At 44.4% G+C, this 16,768-nt stretch overlaps 1 protein-coding gene across 9 annotated transcripts in view; it reads left to right on the top strand.

Annotated features, from left to right (window-relative positions):
* The window catches only part of elmo2 (engulfment and cell motility 2), a 71,664-nt gene extending 56,572 nt beyond the window's left edge, over positions 1-15,092 (top strand). For 5 of the 9 annotated variants that reach the window (XM_088607427.1, XM_088607425.1, XM_088607423.1 and 2 more), the window contains 13 exons: positions 83-136; positions 2,487-2,537; positions 3,385-3,507; positions 3,877-3,999; positions 4,198-4,302; positions 5,575-5,683; positions 6,564-6,700; positions 7,525-7,688; positions 8,401-8,513; positions 11,216-11,323; positions 11,523-11,605; positions 12,357-12,434; positions 12,577-15,092. In XM_088607427.1, the coding sequence (XP_088463553.1) occupies positions 83-136; positions 2,487-2,537; positions 3,385-3,507; positions 3,877-3,999; positions 4,198-4,302; positions 5,575-5,683; positions 6,564-6,700; positions 7,525-7,688; positions 8,401-8,513; positions 11,216-11,323; positions 11,523-11,605; positions 12,357-12,434; positions 12,577-12,777 (1,449 nt within the window). In that variant the 3' untranslated portion in view covers positions 12,778-15,092. The remainder of the gene's footprint in view (positions 1-82; positions 137-2,486; positions 2,538-3,384; positions 3,508-3,876; positions 4,000-4,197; positions 4,303-5,574; positions 5,684-6,563; positions 6,701-7,524; positions 7,689-8,400; positions 8,514-11,215; positions 11,324-11,522; positions 11,606-12,356; positions 12,435-12,576) is intronic. The other 4 variants (XM_088607428.1, XM_088607426.1, XM_088607424.1 and 1 more) reach the window with 1 other exon arrangement.
* Positions 15,093-16,768: the final 1,676 nt, after the last annotated feature.

Raw genomic sequence — 16,768 nt, 5'->3', positions numbered from 1 at the left:
TCCACAGTGAAGCCATCATCCAAATCTAAATAAACTACTGGTGCCATGATCCATTTCTACTTCTACCATTGTTCTCTTCCAGCCTGTGCTGCAACTAGATAGACGGATAGAACATGTCAGAGGTCAGAGGTCAGAGGTCAGTGCTCATGAATGTTGTGTGGTACAGATTTGTGACACTGTCATGCCTGTAACAATTAACATGACGTTACTAGAAATATCGCGACGGGCCAGTGCTCCACCACATCCTGTGTAGCTGACAGTGGCAGAACATTGTCTCATGAATCTCAAGAAATAGTTGTAGAAAGAGACTGCAAAGAGGTGCCACCTCCTGGAGACATTGAGAACAGGCTAGCTGTCTTTCAAAATCGTAGCAAGTTCATGTTGGAGGTGTATCAGTGAAATTTTGTGACCTCTAGTGCTTTGTTTATCTGGTCAATGTTATCATTTCTAGCATGAAAAAGCCAGAGCATAGACTGCAATGAGTTGTTTGGACTTAAATTTTGGATTGGGGCTTTGCTTTTTTATTTTCATATTTATGAAATGCAAGAACACTCTTTCTACATTCAGTTCCTTTATTTGGAATCTACAGGGCTTTTCTTCAACCACTCATTAATTAAAGACTGAAAATGAGCCTTCTGGCAATCTGTTATATAGAAATTCTCCTTGCATCTCAAGTAGCTTACAGTAGGTAATGATTATAGCGAATGTGTGGATGTTGCACTACTGTTTGAAATTAATCTCTTTAATTATATAAATACAGAGACACATTCACTGAATGCTATCACATATGGTTTTGATCAACCAAAAACCAATATGACAACTCCATATAAATGATGTCAAGATAGGACAGGACGCAGTGATCCAAGAGACTGCCAACACAGCGCTAATATTCTTTAGCTGAAATTAGAACAGCCAATCAGATTTGTTTCTGCTGCTGTGGGCGGCTAAGATTGGAGATATAACTTAGCTGGAATACAAGGTAACAGCAAAGAATATCCATGTTTAGAGTAGCAGACAAAGCAGTGTTGTTTCCAAAACTAAAACAAATTTGAGCTCTCCCAAAAACATGTAAAGAAAAGGCATCTATATCTATAGCACCCCGTGAACAGAGCGTACCCAGCTGACTTAGGACTATCGACCGCAATAAGAAGTTTAAAGGATGTCTAAGAGGTGATCATACTGTACACACCTAAATTCCCTTCAAAGTTTTTGGTTAAAGCTACTCTGCATGAGCTGATGATGGGTCATTTGTGAAGTGTACTGTGAGAATAATCAATAGTGTAGCAAATATAGAAGCACATGGCCAGTAGAAACCAGCTGCGCAAATCAGACACAAAAAGCTTCAGCAACATGATATGTCCCTTTGATGGGAAGCTCTTTCTGTCCATGGGTCGGCACCCTGCATGTCTGAAAACAAAGTACATGCTCATTATTAACCCATACGTTCATCTCGGAGCAGTGACTGCAATCGCCAACACACTGCAGGAACTGAAACTAGCCGCACAATGATTTTTGTGAGCATGCAAATTGATTGTGATGTTTATATTGAAAATAGCAGTATTTTGTCTATTAATGCATATGTACTGTATTTGAAAGTACAGAATTCTCAACTACATTATTTATTTTGGAATTGAATTTAGTTACAATATAAATGCATAGTGTATCCCTGGTTACCATATGCCATATTGGATACATTAAAATTTCAGCCAAAACCTCAACCTCCATAGATTGTAAATCAGCTCATGAAATGTTCTTTGATTAAGATCCTGAGAATATGTTTCCTCTTTTCTCTGATTGAGATTATACTGATAACAATCCATTGACAGAAAATTAAGTTAAAAAGGTTCTCATCTTGCAATTAATACATCACAAACAAGGAAGTTTTTTAAGTGAAATGTTGTTATTTTAGACATTTGAAGTGAAATATGTGGAAATCCCTTAGTGCCTTCACTATCAGCGGTTGTGAACCGCTGTGTACATTTAAATTAAAGGACAGAATTTGAACATTTTCACACTGTTGTCAGGGGACATGTTTTGTCAAGGAATGTACAACTTAGGGGCCAGTCAGAAAGCGATATAGCCACAAATATTCCAGTGCCACAAACATTATAAAGATAACAATCAAGAGAAAGCCTTTCAGCCTGTGTTAGTAGTTTAACTGCTGTTTGTACATGAAAATGACAGTTTAACAAGCCCTATTCCATTGTGGAAAAAAATAATTTGTGTTAAATTTGTATACTTACCGTAGACTTGTCATTCTTTCTGTTCACCTTATGATGAGGTTTCATCTTTCCTTGGTAAAGCAGACCCCAGACACAAAAAGGTCTGCCTCTGTTTTTGTAACTACATTTAAAACAAGACACGAGGTGGCTGATGTGAGGTGCACAGCTGTAAACTACATTTCCCAGTCTGCATTTCTCTACCAGCAACCCCTTTCCCACCCGATGACACTGTGCATGTGTGGTGTGTTTGTTTTCTGTCTCCAGGAGATGGCGAGCACCCTAGCCCAGAAACATCTCAGGTCCATCATCCTCAATGTGAGTGAAGGTGCAGAAGGACACCAGTTCTCTCTGCCCAACTGTGTATTTGTAGACCTGTTTGGAGCTGCATGATTGTTGAAGAAATACATGATTCTGGACCACGTATCCACCATAATAGTTAAACTATTATTTAATGAGTATACATTCTGAGTGTAGGACATCTGCAGTAATATTGTAAAAACTTTTTTACAGCAAGTAAACTCTAAATACTGTATATAAACATCTCATTTCAAAATCTTGTGACCTGGGTCTTGATTTTAAATGTTTACTAGTTTACAATATATTAGTATATACAGGAAATTACCCTTCATGGAAGAATCACAGTCCTCAGGTGTCACTATGAAGAAACATTCATCCAACAGGAAACATTACGTGTACACTCCCGATCAGAGACAGTACCAGACCAGCAGTCTGGGATTATATCAAACCAGACAATGCAGACCAGAAGTAGAACAATAGAAAATCTCCTGTCATCTCTCAATGTTGATGATTGTAGTTCACAAGAGGGATAAATCCCTAAGCCATGCATAAGAGTGCCCCAGAAACCAATTCTTTACAAAATCCACACAGCCTATGAATAACCTGATTGAGTTGAGCAGTTCTTATTTTAGATTGCAATGTAAATCAGAAGACCCTGATAATATGCGTGTGTCTGTTTATATGGTTATCTTTGTATGTGCCATCCTGTTCAGCCATGTAGCTGTTTTTTGGTGCCGGTTCACATTAATGTGCTTTGTGTATGTATAAATGCTTAGCAGGTACATAAGACCTGTTTTGCAGTCATGCAACTGCATTGTCAAACTTGACGCATGCTGAGTGGCATCTTCCTGCCCTCTCACTGCAGCACATCATTCGCGGGAATCGGCCCATCAAAGCAGAGATGGCACACCAGCTGTATGTGCTCCAGGTCCTGACCTTTAACCTTCTGGAGGAGCGCATGATGACCAAGATGGACCCCAGTGATCAGGTGTTTTAAAAAACTGTGCCTAGAATTCGTTGCGCTTTTTAGATATACAAATGCAAAATGTAGTTGGACCCTGCTAATTAGCAAAAAATGCATTCTGTTGCCTTTATTAACTTCAGATGTCATACTGTACCTGCTTTTCACTTTCCTACCAGTGCATGCTAGAGCAGTCTGAGACTCATCCGTAGCTTCTGTATTCTGTGATTCAGAGGAAATCGGGACATGAGTGCTTCATGCACAGTGTGAAATAGTGCAGACCTCAAAGATGAATGGCCAGGTCAGAAGTAGGAGCAGCTGAAGAGTTCCCAGGGCTGGAGATTCTCCATCTCGCTCTTGCTTGAACAGCTGTTCCCTGCCTCTCCTCCTCCCCAGGCACAGAGGGACGTCATCTTTGAGCTGCGCAGGATCGCTTTTGATGGTGATAATGACCCCAACAGCAGCACAGAGAAACGCAAGGCGATGTACACCAAGGACTACAAAATGCTGGGCTTCACTGTGAGAGCACTATCACTGAGGTTTAATTAGCACTGTGGCTTGATTAACACTGAGCAGAATTAACAGTGGGATTCATTGTCATGGATGTTTAAGCCCTGCTGTACCATAAAGCTCCAATTCAGTTACATTTTAAGAGAAAATTCTGACATTGTGGGAAAACAGACAGATTTTGAGACGCGTTCTGTGTCGTCTCCACAGAACCACATCAACCCCGCCATGGACTTCACTCAGACCCCTCCAGGCATGCTGGCCCTGGACAACATGCTGTATCTCGCCAAAGTTCACCAGGACACCTACATCAGGGTAGGGTTGCAGCACTAACACTTCCGGGCATTGAAAATAATAAACACAAAGTTGTACATAAATTGACTCTGTATTATCTGCGTGTTGCAATCACCTAGAAAGTTTTGTGTTCTTTTTGAAGTGGGAAAAGACAAGGCTGACATAAAAAATCAAGTGCTGTTCAGTGGAGCTGTGAATGGTGCATCTAGAATGCTATTATAAATAATTCCTTATATTATATAATACTTTTCTGGAAATCCAAGCACTTTAAGGGTAACGGGGACTCCCCACCACCACTGCCTGGATGATGCAATGGCAGCCATAGTGCGCCAGTTTGCTCACCACACACCAGCTCTCAGTGGGGAGGAGAACAGAGTGATGAAGCCAGTTCATAGACGAGGATTATTAGGAGGCCATGTTTGGTAAAGGTCAATGGAAAATTTGCCCAGGATACTGGGGTGACACTCCTACTCTTTTTCGAGAACCCCCCTGAGATTTTTAATGATCATAGAGAGTCAGGACTTTGGTTTTACATCTGATTTTTACTATATAGATTTCCCATTCTATACTGGGGCATTAGGACTGGTCCCACTAACACCTCTGCCAGCAGCAACCTTAGTGTTCCCATGAGGTCTCCCAGCCATATTCTGGCCAGGCTCACACCCGTTGAGCTTCAGTGGGTTCCCAGATGTGAGTTGAAGGGTGATATAGCTGTTAAATATGTAAATATAATGCACCATAAAGAATGAGCTAAAGAATGAGGGTACCTGGACTTCCTTTACATATTTGGAATGGGAATGAGCTGTTTTGCTGTTGAAAAGTTAGAGGTTTCAATGGAGCAGACAAAGACATCTTGATGTACACAGCTATTGTTGGCTGTTAACTGCGTTCCTGCAGTTCCCTTCCACAGAGGAATAATTTCAGGCATTAGTATTTCATCCTAACACTATATTGTGTTGCAGTACTCAGTATGTGTGCTTTTACTGGAAAACATCTGGACTAAAGAGGCAGAACAATTTCACTGTTGAGTGGTATGTGAGTTTGTTTACTCCTGTTGTTGTTTCTCAACCTTATTATAGGTCATCAGATGAGAAACAATATTGGTTACTCAAGAGCGTTGGTATTTAACATTGATATTGAAAAATGAATATCATTGCTTAATAGCCAGGAGTAGGTCTCTGTGGAGATCAGTGTGTCAAAATAGGAGCACCACGGGGTGCTGGGTTCAGCAATCCCTCCCGGTACAGCAGTGCTTGAGCAGCATGTTACTGTCCCTTGTGTCTCTGTGCCCAGATTGTCCTGGAGAACAGCAGCCGAGAGGACAAGCATGAGTGTCCCTTCGGCCGCTGTGCCATTGAGCTGACCAAGATGCTGTGCGAGATCCTGCAAGTCGGAGAACTACGTGAGTACCACACTACCACCTGGAATGCTAACGCTCCCCATAGCACCCAATAGCCCCAATAGGATGGGCTTGTACCTCATACTAAACCCAGTGCTACACTCTGTACTAGTGCTTGCGCAGCTCTGACTGATGACACATTGGTACTCACTGCTGCACAGCTGTATGCTCCACACTGATTAAAGTTTGCTGTGCTAGACTACACTGATTTTTTTTTTATTCTAACCATTATTTACAATGATATCGCCGCTAAAATTCAAGGGAGTTTGCAAATACCAAATACCAACAACACGTATTTTTCTCAGTTGCTTCATATTCGGGTACCACACCAAGTGTTCTGATTCTTCTGAGATCTAGCAATATCGGGCTGCAGGGCAGCATGCCTCAGAGACTATTAATTCCTACTTGCAGTCTGAGACTGTTTGACTGTTTTCTTTACCCAAAAATCTGCTGGTCAGAGCCACAGAGTTCTGCCAATTCCCCCTACATGGCTATTGACAGCTCCAACTGATGCCCTTTACCGGGGACAGTGAAATCTGACGCATTCCAAGCCACTCCAGGATTTTAACACAAATAGCCCTATTGTTGCAGTATGTAATTTAAGTGAAGGTTGTGTAATCAATCCAGCTGCACTGGAATGCATCAGACATTCCAGTTAATGTGTATCCCCAGATCATCACTGAAACTGAATACTGACCACACTGATCGCTGCCGTGCTGCAGAGAATACCTCCATCCAGGTCTGAGCTCTGGGTGTTTCAGGAGCAGGGGTCCCACCTGCAGCAGCAGCTCACAACATTGCCAGGATCTCACTGGCCCCCTGGCACTGCCTCCCTGTATGAAGGCAGGGCTAGAATGACGCGGTCACCTGTCTCTGTTTTCAGCCAACGAGGGCTGCAATGACTACCACCCCATGTTCTTCACCCATGACCGCGCCTGGGAGGAGTTCTTCTGCGTCTGCATCCAGCTGTTCAATAAGACCTGGAAAGAGATGAGGGCCACATCAGAGGACTTCAATAAGGTCAGCTCCTAGTGCCTGCGCTGGAGCTGTGAGGAGCCAGCGTTGTGTGTGTGTTACACTGTTAAAAGTGGAGAGAAAGCAAAGTACAGTGGCATAATATGTTATCAGTTCCTTTCTGTACAGCACTGCGACATTCTTAGTGGAGTGTTGTGTAGTAGCACATTATGAGGCTGGTACATTGAACTGAAACCTGTTACATACACTGTAACAGTTGTAAACACTGTAATACTGAGTAAGATGGAAAGTATACATCTTTTAAGTGCTAAAATATTCAGATTGCCCAACAAGCGCAAACAGCACGAACAAGGTGTGAAATCTGAGAAAGATGTAGGCCTGTCCCATCCCATTTTTCTAGCAGGATTGCCTTGAGTTGATGTTGTGAAGAGGGTGACGGCGTGTGGGATTGAACTGTACTTTCCACTGGGTCTACCAGTTTTCAGTGGATTGGGATCTAGGAATTGTCCTGGCCAGGACTGGAAATGTGAGGCTGTCTCATGTTCTTTAGCCAAGCACACAGTCTACTGCTGAAAGAGCCTTCTCATCTGAGTGGAGGGGAGGCGGAGAGTCCTAGCGTTCTGGCCAGTGTGGGTATATGTATGTACTGCATTGGAAAAGGAGAGTATCATAGCACTTCATTTGAATGGTTTTTCACTAGTTCATTCGGTTTAACTAAATATTTTTTAGATTAATTAACAAATGTTAATATTTGCTTGTTAATGTGATGGTTTCGGATTTTATCAGGCTTTTGTTCATCCAAGCAGGCCGTCATGAAACTGTCAGGGGGGGCCTGCCCGTCCTGATCCGGTGCTGTTCGTGTTGCCCAGGTCATGCAGGTGGTCCGGGAGCAGATCACCCGGGCCCTGGCCATGAAGCCCACCTCCCTGGACCAGCTGAAGAGCAAGCTCCGGGGGCTGAGCTACTCCGAGATCCTGCGGCTGCGCCAGTCCGAGAGGATGAGCCAGGACGACTTCCAGTCCCCCCCCATCATGTGAGCTTCCCCTGCCTGAGCCAGAGTCTGCTGGGGGGAACCCAGCTCTTATTTTCACGTTTCCCTTCGGACATGGTTCTCCGTTCACACCATGGAATGAAGCTCTCAGTCTCAGTCGTATTCTGATAGTTCAGATCCCATAACCGAGCATTTTATGAAGGATAATGTCTTTGCTGCTGGAGTCCTTTCGTCAGTACTGATGGAGATGTGACTCCAGTGGTTTGCAAGACTTAAAACATTGTTTTTTTTTCTCAGATGATAGGTCTCTTCTTAAGAAGAGAATATTTAATGTAATATGCGACATATAAGATCAACCATAACACCAATGATAATGTGCAGTTAACTTTCTCAGATTGGCCACAAACCAGAGAAACAGAGCACATTAAAATTGTATTCTTCAAACGAGGTAGAAGGGTCACATTTTAAAAGTTCAGTTTTAGGTTATACAGTAGTATACAGTACAGTATACAGGGACATTTTCAAACTAAAAATATTTTATGGAACGTTTAAGTTTAGCTTCCAAATAAAATTAAAGGGGTGAAGGACGCAGGTGTTTAGCTTGTGTCTAAGGGCTGGCAGGTAATTAGAATGCTTGAAAGTGCTGTGCCTTTGTTTCCATCTCTGTACAGCTGCGCACCAGTGACTCCCTGTGAGCTCAGTGACTTTGTCTATTGCAGTCACTGGATATAGTGTCTTTCTGTCCACTTTCCAGTGAGCTGCGGGAGCGAATCCAACCAGAAATCCTGGAACTGATAAAGCAGCAACGTCTGAACAGGCTGTGTGAGGGGAGCTGCTTCCGCAAGATTGGCAACCGCCGGAGACAAGGTGCATCCTGATCACTGCGCTGGCGGCGTACATATGGTGTTGGTACAGGGCACTGACCATGCTCATACACACAGCACTGACCACGCTCATACACACAGCACTGACCATGCTCGTACACACAGCACTGACCACGCTCATACACACAGCACTGACCATGCTCGTACACACAGCACTGACCACGCTCATACACACAGCACTGACCATGCTCGTACACACAGCACTGACCATGCTCATACACACAGCACTGACCATGCTCGTACACACAGCACTGACCATGCTCATACACACAGCACTGACCATGCTCATACACACACAGCACTGACCATGCTCGTACACACAGTACTGACCATGCACATACACACACAGCACTGACCATGCTCATACACACAGCACTGACCACGCTCATACACACAGCACTGACCATGCACATACACACACAGCACTGACCATGCACATACACACACAGCACTGACCATGCTCATACACACAGCACTGACCACGCTCATACACACAGTACTGACCATGCTCGTACACACAGTACCGACCATGCTCATACACACGCAGCACTGACCATGCTCGTACACACAGCACTGACCATGCTCATACACACAGCACTGACCATGCACATACACACAGCACTGACCATGCTCGTACACACACAGCACTGACCATGCTCATACACACAGTACTGACCATGCTCATACACACACAGCACTGACCATGCTCATACACACACAGTACTGACCATGCTCATACACACAGCACTGACCATGCTCATACACACACAGCGCTGACCATGCTCATACACACAGCACTGACCATGCTCGTACACACAGCACTGACCATGCTCGTACACACAGCACTGACCATGCTCATACACACAGCACTGACCATGCTCATACACACAGCACTGACCATGCTCATACACACAGCGCTGACCATGCTCATACACACACAGCACTGACCATGCTCATACACACACAGCACTGACCATGCTCGTACACACAGTACCGACCATGCTCATACACACGCAGCACTGACCATGCTCGTACACACAGCACTGACCATGCTCATACACACAGCACTGACCATGCTCATACACACACAGAACTGACCATGCTCATACACACAGTACTGACCATGCTCATACACACACAGCACTGACCATGCTCATACACACACAGCACTGACCATGCTCGTACACACACAGCACTGACCACGCTCATACACACAGCACTGACCACGCTCATACACACACAGCACTGACCACGCTCATACACACACAGCACTGACCATGCTCATACACACAGCACTGACCACGCTCATACACACAGCACTGACCATGCTCATACACACACAGCACTGACCATGCTCGTACACACAGCACTGACCATGCTCGTACACACAGTACTGACCATGCTCATACACACGCAGCACTGACCATGCTCGTACACACAGCACTGACCATGCTCATACACACAGTACTGACCATGCTCGTACACACAGTACTGACCATGCTCATACACACGCAGCACTGACCATGCTCGTACACACAGCACTGACCATGCACATACACACACAGCACTGACCACGCTCATACACACAGCACTGACCACGCTCATACACACAGCACTGACCACGCTCATACACACAGTACTGACCATGCTCGTACACACACAGCACTGACCATGCTCATACACACAGCACTGACCATGCTCATACACACAGCACTGACCATGCTCATACACACACAGCACTGACCATGCTCGTACACACAGCACTGACCATGCTCATACACACAGCACTGACCATGCTCATACACACACAGCACTGACCACGCTCATACACACACAGCACTGACCATGCTCATACACACACAGCACTGACCATGCTCATACACACAGCACTGACCACGCTCATACACACACAGCACTGACCATGCTCATACACACAGCACTGACCACGCTCATACACACACAGCACTGACCATGCTCATACACACACAGCACTGACCATGCTCGTACACACAGCACTGACCATGCTCATACACACAGCACTGACCACGCTCATACACACACAGCACTGACCATGCTCATACACACAGCACTGACCACGCTCATACACACACAGCACTGACCATGCTCATACACACAGCACTGACCACGCTCATACACACACAGCACTGACCATGCTCATACACACACAGCACTGACCATGCTCGTACACACAGCACTGACCATGCTCATGCACACAGCACTGACCACGCTCATACACACACAGCACTGACCATGCTCATACACACAGCACTGACCACGCTCATACACACACAGCACTGACCATGCTCATACACACACAGCACTGACCATGCTCGTACACACAGCACTGACCATGCTCATACACACAGCACTGACCACGCTCATACACACACAGCACTGACCATGCTCATACACACAGCACTGACCACGCTCATACACACACAGCACTGACCATGCTCATACACACAGCACTGACCACGCTCATACACACACAGCACTGACCATGCTCATACACACACAGCACTGACCATGCTCGTACACACAGCACTGACCATGCTCATGCACACAGCACTGACCATGCTCATGCACACAGCACTGACCATGCTCATACACACAGCACTGACCACGCTCATACACACAGCACTGACCACCTGTCTTCCTCTCCAGAGAAGTTCTGGTTCTGCCGTCTGTCTCTGAATCACAAAGTTCTGCACTACGGAGACTTGGAGGAGCCACCCCAGGGGGAGGTGCCCTTCGAATTGCTCACTGACAAGAGTAAGTTCCCTAACAGAAAGGAGGGAGGTTTTGTTAAAGGAGGGGGGGGGGGGGTTGTGTAAATAATGAGCTTATTTCCAGCTGGGATGAATGGGGGAGCAGATGGGCCTTTCTAGCATCTCTCTCGGTCTGGCTGAATCTCCCCCTTGTGTGTCTCTTTCTCTCTCTCATCCTTCCTCCCATTCTCTCTCTCTCTTAGTTCCGGTAGCTGACATCAAGTCAGTGGTGACAGGAAAGGACTGTCCTCACATGAAGGAGAAGAGCACCCTGAAACAGAACAAGGTGCCACCCTCACGCTGGACACAGCGGGCGCACTAAAGAGGAGGAAAGGGGGATCTGGGTTCATTTGCCTTGCTCAGTAAATCACTGAGATCGTCTTGGAGGGTTATACAGGGTGTCTGGAAAATGTTTATATCCCCTCCTGGAGGGCCGGAGTTTGTCCAGGGTTTTACTCCCAGCCCGGGCTCTTCCGACCAGCTGTGTTTATCAGTTCTTCAAATTCTCTTAAACCCTGTGATTTGAAAGAAATCCTTTCAGGGTTAAGTAACTATGAAACATGAAGGCTGTTGCATTTGTAGGAATTGAGTGATAAAGCCATTAATTGGAGAATTTACTGGCACAAAAGCTGCATGTTTCTCTTTGACCCTGTGTGTGCACATTAAAAGATTGTGGAAGCTTTTTATCTTCAGGAAGTCAGTTCAGAATAATATCTTATGCTCCACATGTGAAGATTGTAATCAGAGAGTCAACAACCGTTACGAGTAGGTGCAGTTTAACAATATGTGGTATACACTAATCAGGCACCTTAAGTCATATATCTGATTGGTGTATTCTGACTGTTTTTTACATTGTAAAATGGATCAGTTCTGTGCTTCCCTACCATGCAATTTATTTTTTATACAATATGTGTGTGTAAATACATGTGTATGTATGTACTGTATTCATGCATGTCTTGTATAAAGAGATGAAAAGGACTGCTTGCAGCCACTGCACAGTGTGGTTGCCTGTTCTAACACACGTGTGATTTGTGTAGGAAGTTGTGGAGCTCGCCTTCTCCATCCTGTATGATCCTGACGAGGCTCTGAACTTCATCGCACCCAATAAGTATGAGGTAAGACCCTGACGGACCTCCTCTGCGGCCTTACATGGGCTCAACACAAGTCCAAACTCATGTTTCTGACTCGTGGATCATTACAGATTTTTGAATCTGAAAGGAGGGTGTTGTCTCCCTGTGTGTGTGCGTGTGTCATCAGTATTGTATCTGGACCGACGGGCTGTGCGCTCTCCTCGGCCGGGAGATGAGCAGCGATCTGACCCGCAGCGACCTTGACACCCTCATCAGCATGGAGATGAAGCTCCGCCTCCTCGACCTGGAGAACATCACCATCCCCGAGGCCCCGCCCCCCGTGCCCAAGGAGCCCAGCACCTACAACTTCACCTATCACTACGGCTGAAGGGGGGGGACCAAGCAGTTCTAGAGGGTGGGGGAGGGAGGCAGATGGAAGGGAACATGTAGAGGAAGCTTTATGGATCTGGGAGGGGTAATGGGCAACAGGGAAGACGGGGACAGGTGAGGGATGGTGGGGTCGGGAGGGATGAGGGAGAGGGAGATCAATAGACAAAGGGAGAGGGAGGAAGGAAGAACTGGTGAGGAAAGAATAAAGGCAGCTTTTAATGACAATATAACAATACACCCAACACTGCTACTTTAAGAGGGGCTGTAAATCATATTGATGTGTCCTTCAACACTAAAGAAATTCTCAGCTGACCACATCAGAACTTGGCTTTACTTGTCAGGGAGGGTGGTTTGGCAAAATAGCTTTTATGCCTTTTTTGATGGCACAGGAAAGGATGTAACCTGTTTGAAGAGATGTTGCATCCCGGTTGATAATCGTCTAACCTAGCTGTTTTGCAGGGCCTCATAACTGGAACATGTTGTCTGATTTCAGTTCATCCACAACAGCAGGCCTTCTGAGAACCAACCAGCCCCTCCTCTGAACAGAGCTTAATTCCACACAGAAAAGTAGAGAGAATGTAGAACACAACAGTATTTCAATTGTGGAAATGTGTGTGAGTTTTCTGTTTTTCAGAGTGCAATTTCCTGTTCACAGAAGAAACTTTTCAGCTTGCACACTCTCTGTGAACTGTGCTATACTGTTCCAAATTTTAGTTAAAGAAAACACAATCTTGAAGAAAAGTCAGAAATCCAATGCTCAATCTTAAACATCCTACTAAAGCAAATTTAGAGTCATGATGAACTGATGTTTAAGAAGAAGTGGTGTGCTAGGGCTGCCTGCGTAGTTTGACCAGTCTCTCTTCTCCCTCTCTCAGTTTCAGTATCACTATTGTTATTTGTAATTGAGAACAGAGTCTATTTTTGTAACTGAAGATGTCAAGTTGTTCTGAGCTCTTAAAGGGGCATCTGGCAGGCAAACCTTTAACTAATACTGGCAATTCAAAAATCTCCCCAGTATGACAGCTGGTTTGGGAGATCTATGTTCAGTTTGGTTCTTTTCTTGCACATGGAAGGAGCACCAAACTGCTCATGTCACTCAGTAAATTTCCATGGAGATAGTTTTCTACATACCAGAGTATCTGGAATACACCTACTGGGAATGGGAATTCTGTATACCCTTGCTCACATGTTTAGGAATAGCTCCTCCAAATCCATTCTCTAATTCCATGATGTATCTTCAAAGTGGGATAGCTGATACACAAGTGCAAATCGAAGTGAACTTCTTCTCGGGTAGTTGTGAAGAATCAGAAGGGTGCTGTATCCCTTCCCCTGAGAAGCCTGTACCATCTAACTGCATGATGCAGCGTACTGCCTGCTACACAGCAAGCAGCAGCTCTCGGCAGAGTTTTGCACACGACTTCATCTGAACTAGAAACGTGAAGAAAAAAGTTTTCATGTGGCTTTCCAACATACAGACATTGTTGATTCTGCTTTCCCTTTCAGAGACTGACCCAGACAAAACTATTAGAAGGGGCGTAATTTGTATAAATTAGTGTCTCGGATGTAACCCAAATAAAAAGGCTATAGAACACTGCCATATTGTCATTTTAATGTCGGTTTATATGGGAAGGGACAGCATACAGTAGTGCTTAGGGCTCCAGACTGACAACTGCAAGGTTGTGGGTTTGAGTCCCTGCTGTAGTTACTTCTGTTGTACCCTTGAGCATGGTACTTTACCCCAGTTGCCTCAGTCCACCCATTTGGGTACCTGCTACAGACTACATCTCATCCAGAGAAAACAAGAGAAGATACAGTAGTTGTCTCAATCCTAGCAGCCACATTTAATCAAATTAATAAATGGTGCAATTAATTGACTGAGAGCACAACTTAAAAACAAATGTAGCTCGGGATGAACATTACCTCTCCTACCCGCGGTTATGAAGGGGCCATAAAGTGAACGGAGTGCCCTCTGCTGGACAACCAATGCTACTGCCAAATCCTAAGACAATCGCCTAATATTTGCCCTCAACAGCTTAAGCACTGCTGTTTGCCACAGAGTGTGTGGATTGAGAGATGTTTGTATATGGGGAGCCTGGAAAGGGGTGTTTGTAATTGGTACCGTTTCATATGAAATCTTCGCAGTAGCTATGATTGTGTTAATGCTAGTGACGGTAGTGAATGACCTGTTAATAAAAGGAAATAAAAGTGTTACAAAATATACATATAAATAAATGATTAATATCTGTATACTTTATGTTGCCTTACAGAGGCAATTGTAAAGAGTTTGTGTGAATAAACAGAGAGTGAAAGGTATCACCGTTGTCCTTGCTGTCCTTCTCTGGGAATAGGCAGTAACCTGTGGAAAGAGGGTTATAACAGAAGACAGAACAGAGAATCATACAGCATGGGTTGTAGGTGCAGTAGTTTCATCTTTATGTCTAGTGGCTGTGTTTTTAGATTATTCTCAAGAATACATAGAAGATAAGAATGTGGATGAGACTACCTGTAATTCTTTTTACTATTGTTATCATGTACTTACTGGACAGACTGCATATTCTAAAGCATTGCAATTGGTGAGAAACCTTCTTGCAGTCACATTGCAGCCATAGTTTTATAACAACTTAAATGCTTGAGTAAATCAGTTAAAAAATTGATACAGTAGGAATCAATTCCTTGAACGATATGACATTCAGCTAGATTTGTACCTTTTAAGTCTTGAACAGATAAGACTACGAGAGGGCTAGTGTAGTGTAGTGCACTCTGTAAGTACTGTGCTAGATTAAGAGTACAACAACACAGTGTCGGAGCTTTTTTAGTGGGTGATTGATATACTATAAAGATTAATAATTTGCTGTTTATTTTAATTCATGTCAGTACCACTACATTATTCCATAGCTCCAGTCCTAGTATATGCAACAGTATAGCCCGGGTGTTTGAATACTGGTTACACAGCAAGAACTTTCACTTAGACTGTCAGCTCTGTAGTTGGTACTGATTCACAGGGTGAGATTTAAAACAAAGGCAGCATGGCGGCGCAGTAGTTAGCACTGTTGCCTCACAGCACTGGGACCCTGGTTCAATCCCCACACCTTGGGTGCCGTTTATGTGCAGTTTGTATGTTCTCTCCGTGCTCTGGTTTCCTCCCACAGTTCAAAGACATACTGGTAGGTTCACTGGCTTCTGGGAAAATTAACCCAAGTGTTAGCTTGTGTGTGGGTGTCTGTGTGTGCCCTGTGATGGGCCGGGGTCCCGTTGGGGTTGCCTGTTGCTTGCAGAGATAATCTCTAGCTCCCCCTTGACCTTGTATTGGATAAAGCGCTTAGAAAACAGATGGACCAGAACCACACCTAAATACCAGATAAAACAAACAGGGACACAGACAAGATAAAGGGTAGGACTAGGAAAGATGCGCAAGAGCACACCTTTTACAATAATCAATAACATGACCGCAATCATCTACAATATTTCTAAAACATCCGTCAGTCTCCATATTCTTTATATCTGATACATTTTACGTGCAGGTTCAGTGACTGGTCAGCCATGCATATTGAGTTCCAAGACGTGACAACAATATAAAAGTGACAATAGTATCGATATTGGCTTTAAGCTTACTGAGCAGTAAAAATTATGGACATAATATTCATGTAAAATCTCTAAAAAATCTCGACAGTGACGCTCAGAACGTAAAAGCCCAAAACACTTCCAGTATTACTGATAATAAACACACATGCCAGTTTTTGCGCCAATGACTTCCAATTACTTTTTGTCCGTTTGCGCCACACATACGACACCACCTCCTGCGCTTCCTTCCTCCCGCATTTGGTTCCGGCGGAAGCTTCTCCTTCACCAAAATATTATTTTTAAAGTCTGTGCATATTATATTCACCAATGCAGAAAGAAAACAAATTCCTGAACGTCTTTTATTTTCGGTGTATGTTTACCTTTTCAAAACTGATGAGTCCCAAAATTAACTTGTTTTTACATGACCG

This window comes from Lepisosteus platostomus, chromosome 15, assembly GCF_059453375.1.
Source record: "Lepisosteus platostomus isolate fLepPlt1 chromosome 15, fLepPlt1.hap1, whole genome shotgun sequence".
Classification (NCBI taxonomy): Eukaryota; Metazoa; Chordata; class Actinopteri; order Semionotiformes; family Lepisosteidae; genus Lepisosteus; species Lepisosteus platostomus.
The sequence above is the reverse complement of the archived record's forward strand: the minus strand, read 5'-3'. Positions and strand labels throughout refer to the sequence as shown.